Below are 6,909 nucleotides of genomic sequence, written 5' to 3'. Positions count from 1 at the left end.
ATAGAGCACATAGGGGTTGAGAAAATCCCACTTGAGTCCTTCACACTTTTAGCCCAGCTCTTAATTAGATCCATCCCGGGATCTCCAAAGTAGATGTGTCTATATCTGAGCAGAATAAGAAGTGTCACAGATCCTGTTGGAGACGGATAGCCAGTCCGTGCTCTTTGCTAGTTGTTTTTTCCGATTCCACGGTCCCCACTCATACACATCAACCCTTATGGCAGGGGCTGAGCCCTGTCACAGCGTGGCCCAGGCAATTCTGGTACTCTGCCCTCATGAACTTGTTAACACAGACTCTAATCATACGCCCTATAAACAAGTTTGCCTTCAAACTGTCAGAGTCATGCAAGTGGATGGACACATTTTATACCTAAGCCGCTATTTATTTATCCATTTCATTTCTGTGTACTAAATGGCTGACAGTGACTGACAGTGTCATTTGCTTATTAATAGTTCAGAACATCCTGGCTAGCAGCATAAAGCAGGGGTTGGCAACGTACCAATTGCGGGCTGCATTTGGCCCATGGCAGCATAGAGAATCAGCGGCACCCTCCAGCCATGGCAGCAGAGGTGGCACCCCCAGAGTCCTATTACCTGGTGCTTTCAGTTTATTCTCTGTGCTGCATCATTAGGATGGCATCCCCAGCATTCTAGCCTCTGCCTTTTGCATCCATTCCCTTCCCAGCGTATGCTGATTGCCAAGGGGTACAACCCATGGCAGGGGCTGGGTAGCAAGCAGTGGCCTGCAGTGGCAGAAAGTTGCCAACCTGTGGCATAAAGGATTCTACCAGAATAATCTTTATTGGGCACAAAGGGGATGTCTTTACACATGCTCTGGGTGTGGGGGTGAGTGGGCAGTTTTAACTAAAGCCCATTGAACCACTAAAGCTCTTGGAGCCACTCTAAGTAAAGTGCCCCCACTGCCATTTTGAAGCGCGGGGATGCTGAATAGATGAGACGTGGAGGCTGTTGGAGTGCACTAATTAGTACGCTCCAGCAGACTCTATTGATTGAGTCTGTTCCAATGCGCTGTAAATTACAGTGCGTCGGAGCAGCGTCCCTGCAACAGGCACCCACAAGGTCCTCAGTCTGGTCACTGATCCTTGGAAGGTCCTGTGTTGGCCATTCAGACTACCTGCTTGCCTTCAAATATTCAGGCCTTTGCATCATCTCTATAATAATGTGCATGCAGCAGATATGCCTGATCAGCTTCCTCTGGGAGACGGTTATATTTTCTCCTGGCAGGCAGTAACTAAATTTCTTAAGGGGCTTATTTATGTCTTTCTACCAATAATTTGGCAGGCTTATATCCCAGACAACAGTTTACTATAGACAGTGGTAATGGGTTTAATGTGACCTCTTTTAACCATGTTTTGAATTTGTAACTTTTATTATTTTCCAAAAGATTGATTCTCACTAGTTAGTAACAAAACAAGTTCTCAAAAACAATCAACTGTAAACTTGGCATTTCTGCTAACAAGGAAGATAGAGTATATGCATACTATATGCATGCTCATTCATTGACACAGTTGTATAGGTTGAAATATGATTATTTTAGATTCTTAATTTGTATTAATCTAAATGTAGTAAATAATATATTTCTTTTACTAGATTATTATTAATTTTTGCTTGGTTTTTGTTAAACCCTATGTGGATAGAAACTGGAAAACAGTTAAATGCAGCAAACTTTATAAAGATCTTTTTTTCTCAATAAACCAATTTATTTGTTACATGAGAAAAAAGTTTATTTAAAATTTTTACATTTAAAACTTATTTCTTAAATAACAGCATGGTGAGGATTTTTATGATATCTTCTGTTGGGCCAACTGTATAATTGGGAGACAAGTTAGACGTGCTTTTGGGCATAAAATGCCCTGCAGCAGGTCTGAGAGAGAAACGGACACAGACTGAGCTAAATAACAGGAAAAAAAGTACTTTTGCTGACAAGGGCTTTGAACTGACTGTTTTGAGTACCATGTCCTGCACTAATTTAGAGACTGTAGATTCCATTCTCTTTGGTCTAGGTTTTATTTATAAATTTTTGGGGCTGAGGAGGGTTATTTTATGTTTATTTTTTAATTTCCATTTATGTTCTCAACTTTAAGTGAATTAGTCATTAAACTGAACTATATAAAATGATCCAAATAAAATACTTTTGTAAACAGAGTTTTGCAGTTGCAGAATGAGTAAGAGAATTGATCGACCTCTTTCAATGGGGATGGGAGTTATGAAGTAACACATGGTTGACTTCCTAACATTTTTTTTCTTTTTTTACATAGGTCAAAGATTACTGGGAAATTCAGCTCCTATCAATATTCCAGGTTCTCTTGCTCGTTCCTCATCTTTACATTCATCATCTTCCCTTTTAACCTCTCCACTCAGTTCTCTTTCACAGTCGTTGTCTCAGTCTTTTATTTCATCCACTATGGCTCCTCACCAACAGCAGCCTCAGCCTTTGAAATCAGAACATAGCATGTTAGGCACCTCAGCCTCTTCTCATAACTCTTTAGGTAAGTCATTTTAAGGGCTAATCCTTTACTTTTCAAGTGGCTGAAAGGCACTCTAAAAATGAGTGGACAGAAACAGCACAGAATTAAATACTGCAAGTCAGCCTGAAGTGTATATCAAATAACTGGATGAAACCAGGGATAACTTTGAAGTACTTCAAGTTAAATTTGGCCTTCCCCCGCAAGCATAGCTGGAGGGTGGTCAGCCCCAAAGCATTCCACGGTGCCTTGCTTTGCCAGTTTGCTTCCTGAAGTAGCCCCTGTATCATGCACAACTTTTCAGAGGGGAAGGGAAACCATAGAGAGGTTTATTAGCAGAAAGAAGAAAAAATTCTGGGAGAGGGTACTTGGTGCACAAGCAGTGGGCAGCCCATCCAACAATGGAGCTGGAAAAAGAAAGAATCACCCTGGTTCCTTGAGATGCAATCGAGGGTGCCACACAACGTTAGTGTTGTTAGGTATGCAAGCATGATTCACATGATAAACACATGAGATTTAAAATAGGATTCCATAGTATCAAAAACATTCTGCCCTGTTGGAGTCCTCCTGAGTTCTTTGCCACAGGAGAATTGCTCTAGTATTTTTCTGTAGTCAAAAAACAAGTAAGAACTAAGGGCTGGCTTTTTCCGAGGGGTCCCTTGAGTCTATCCATAGACACCTCAAGTCAAAAAAAAAAAAAAAAGGTTGAGAGCCATTGAAGTCGGGAATGTGAAAGAACTGAAGCCAAATGTGATTTTTTTTGGCCAAATTTGTTTGCAATAGAAAGACCCTCCTAGTCTTCCTCTTTCTTTGCAGGGCTGTGTTTTGTTAAAAAGAAGCAGATAACAATGACTTAAGTATTTAGAAAAAATCGTTTTATGTAATGCTACATGTCTTTGTTCCAAATCTTGAAACCAGCATAAACAATTAGTGGTTATCTATTTTTTCAGGTTTTTTGGAGATGCGCAGTGTGTTTATTTTTGTCTGTCTTGTGCTTGGCAGGTTTAAATGGTGTTACAGGTAGCATTTGGGATTTTGTAACTGGGAGCTTCTCTCCTAGTCCCTCTCCTGTCTTGAGCAGTGGTACCACACCCTCAGCAAGTTCAAGTACCAGTGGAAGTGAGTTAACTAGAGTTAGACAGGAACTGGATGACGCCAAAAGAAAAATAAAACAATGGAAAGATTCTTGGCGACAAGTAAAGCAGGTATGTTAATATTAAATTGCATTTCATTTCCTGAATAATTTTTAATTAAAATGTGTATTACTTTGTTCTTTCTCTTTAAATCTTCATCTTTGGAAAGGAAAGATTTTATTTCATTCTGCCAGATTAATCAATCCTGACTTCTGGCCTTTCATCTTCAAATTTAGCTTGGGAGAATTAAGCTATAGCAGGCAGCTCACTTCCCTCAAGTCATTCTGCTTTTGTAAGCAAATGGCTTCAGGGAGCATATTTGACAGTGGCCTGGAGTACTGCTTCAGTAAATGGCCACATGTCGTACTGCTTCAGTAAATGGCAACATGTCGCTGAGGAGAGGAGAGAGCCTGGCCACAACTCTTCCGTGGCTGACGATATGGAGCAGATTAGACATGTAATCTAGTTTCCCCAGCATTCAGGAACTAGTGTTGGTATTTGCTTGACTCCTACAAAAGCACGATTGGGAGTAGAGTATAATAAGTTTTAGGTGTTCTCTCCTTTCTCCTAACATCACTAACTGTCTCCTAACATCACAGAGGACAAAGATGTTTTAATGCTTTCTACTTTAGGGGAATAGCCAGCAGAGTAGCTTTACTACCGTTTGAGTTTTCAACTCTTGCTATCAAATTAGGGTTGTTTGATCCATTTTTTTTTCATGTCTGCATACTCGCTTATGAGTGTTCCTAGTGATTTATAGACAATTGGAGATGAAATCCTTATTTAGACAAAAATCAAAAGGAGATGAAAAAGGGTGGTGAGAGGCATGGAGAGGATGAAGGAAAAACCGTAAGCTTATGTGGTAGCTGAAGATTCATATTTTATGTATCTTGAGGACCTTTTATATTTAGGCCTCTGTTATTAATTTACAAAATATTATATCATGTTCCATAAATCTTTCTGTTATAGGCATGTGATGCATGGCAAAAAGAGGCCCAAGAGGCCAAGGAACGTGCTAACGTGGCAGACACGGAGAAACAGCTAGCCCTTCGGAAAAAAGAGGAAGTGGAAAATAAGTTTAAAAACCTTCAGGAACAGTTTGTGTGTCTATCCACTCCATTGCCTCATCTGAAAAGCTATGGAGATATAGAAACAATACCCTTACCAAAGCTTCATTCTTTACGAAGTCAGCTCCATTTGGATTTAGAAACAATAGATGAGGTGAGTTTATCCACACTGTGGATAGTGTTACTTCTTTGTTAATTCTGTTAAATGGATAGTTGTGTATATATAGATGTATATGTAGATGTGACTATATTTTTATTTAAAAATGGACAGTTTAACACCATTATATAGAGTGTTTACAGAGAGTTTTTAATTTCACTGAAAGAATACTAAGTTCATGTACATTGGGGCTTGAAATATGCCAGACTGAATTTCCCCAACTCAAATGATTCTTCACAGATTTCTCAGTGATAGAAAAATAGTTTTAAACCAGCTTTTAGCTTCAGTGCAGTGGACAAACAGTTTGGCAATTAAAGAGCTGTAAATATTTATCCTTGCATTACTGCCAAAATGAGACGCTGCACATTGGATTATCTTTATTGAGCAATTCTTTTTTTCCAGGTAATTTTTCAGATCCATTCAAAGAAGTGTGTTGTATGCCGAGAACATAACCGTAGCATTGTCCTGCAGCCGTGCCAACATTATGTCCTTTGTGAACACTGTGCAGCTAAACAACAAGAATGTCCTTGCTGCAAGACAACAAAAAGTAAATGGTGACAGTGTGTCATGGTACTTATGTAATGTTAATGAATTAAATATTTTATGTTCTAGTATTTTATATAAAAATTGTATATGTAGTTATTAATCCATTTACTAGTGCTAGACTGATCTCCATTTTGACTTCTTAAGAGACGTTCTTTCCTGTTTCCCTAATATAGGAAAAGCGGTTTGGCTGCCTTTACTTGATTTCTTTCTATGATGATGTTCTAAAGTTCCATATTTATTCCTTTCTTCACTTGGCCTTTTCAATTTTTACTTGCATTCCTGTTGCACAGGCTACTCAAGTTCAGTTCTTCAAACATACTCATGTCTTAAGGGTCCTTACCCACAATGCCTGAATGAGGGATTTATGCTTCTACTCTGCATCAGAATTCATGGAAGTTACCATGTAAATACAGTGCTTGATAATAGAAGGACCCACCCTTCACCTTGTGTCTATGGTGTGCTATATAGTCCAGTGCCAGTATTTTGGAGTCAGTCTAACACTACTGTTTACTTGGCTATTTGAAGAAATTTGATTACCGTAAAAGCACTTTGTTAACTTTTTTTAAAGAGGTTATGTTATAAATTGCTTTAAGCTGCTTTCTAGGTTTTATGTTTGTTTTTTAATATGCGATAAAATGAAGCTTTTTATGTGTACTGTGAATTTAAAATATTTCATATCAGTTTTATTGTTAAATCATAGTATGGTAAATATGGAGTTAGATTTCATACTTTGACTTTATTACTTATTAAATGAACAATTAAAGAAAAATGGGAATTGCCTAGAATTTTTACAATTTTCGCGTTAACTTCAAACTAATAGTGTTTATAAGTCTACCAGCAGAGAGGATAACGCTGAAAGGCACATAGGCTTACATATTCAGATACATGTCTAATTTTATTAAACAAATCAGTTTTCTCAAATGCTTGTGCATTTTGCATTACCCAGTTTGGATGTTTGTAGTCTGAAGAGAAGTATGCCTATAACTCCTAGCTGGTGTGGTACCCAGTAGGAACTGGTCACTTTTTTCAGATACCTATCCTTTGCATCCACTAAAATTGCAAACGACATGAAGGAAATGTCTCTTGTAAACAATTTCTATTACTTAATTAAAATGATCACCTTTGTATAAAAATAAAATTTCAGTATAATACCTTGCAATGAACAAAATATCATAGTTTGTTTTTAAAGGAAGGGTGTGTGTGCATGTGTGTAATGTGCGTGTGTAATGTACATGTATGCGCGCGCACACACACTCCCCCTCCCCCCCCATAGTTTAACTGTAAAATTCTTAGAATATTTAATCAGGCAATGGTGCTCTTATACAATTATTTTTTAAGGTTGTTCATGTTTAACAATGATGGTTAGGAGTATGCAATTCAGGAGAAGTTAGTTACTGTATGTTAACACTGTCTCTTGTTATGTAACATTCTTTTACAAAAGAGTTAGCCTGTTTTTTCTTGTTAAGTGCAGGTGTGACACAAGTACAGCTTACATGGAAATGACCTACTACTGTGTTACA

The 6,909-nt window shown here is 38.1% G+C and overlaps 1 protein-coding gene across 2 annotated transcripts in view; it reads left to right on the top strand.

The window, feature by feature from the left end:
* Nucleotides 1-6,615, top strand: part of LOC102379097 (putative E3 ubiquitin-protein ligase UNKL) — a 9,908-nt gene extending 3,293 nt beyond the window's left edge. Inside the window, exons 2-5 of one of the 2 annotated variants that reach the window (XM_025195801.1) lie at nt 2,280-2,510; nt 3,489-3,691; nt 4,589-4,840; nt 5,246-6,615. In XM_025195801.1, the coding sequence (XP_025051586.1) occupies nt 2,426-2,510; nt 3,489-3,691; nt 4,589-4,840; nt 5,246-5,401 (696 nt within the window). In that variant the 5' untranslated portion in view covers nt 2,280-2,425 and the 3' untranslated portion in view covers nt 5,402-6,615. Of the gene's footprint in view, nt 1-1,979; nt 2,511-3,488; nt 3,692-4,588; nt 4,841-5,245 lie in introns of those variants that run through there. The other variant, XM_006039220.3, reaches the window with a different exon arrangement.
* Nucleotides 6,616-6,909: the final 294 nt, after the last annotated feature.

Source organism: Alligator sinensis, unplaced genomic scaffold (genome assembly GCF_000455745.1).
Source record: "Alligator sinensis unplaced genomic scaffold, ASM45574v1 scaffold2078_1, whole genome shotgun sequence".
NCBI classification, from domain to species: Eukaryota; Metazoa; Chordata; order Crocodylia; family Alligatoridae; genus Alligator; species Alligator sinensis.
This window is presented reverse-complemented; position numbering and strand designations above follow the sequence as displayed.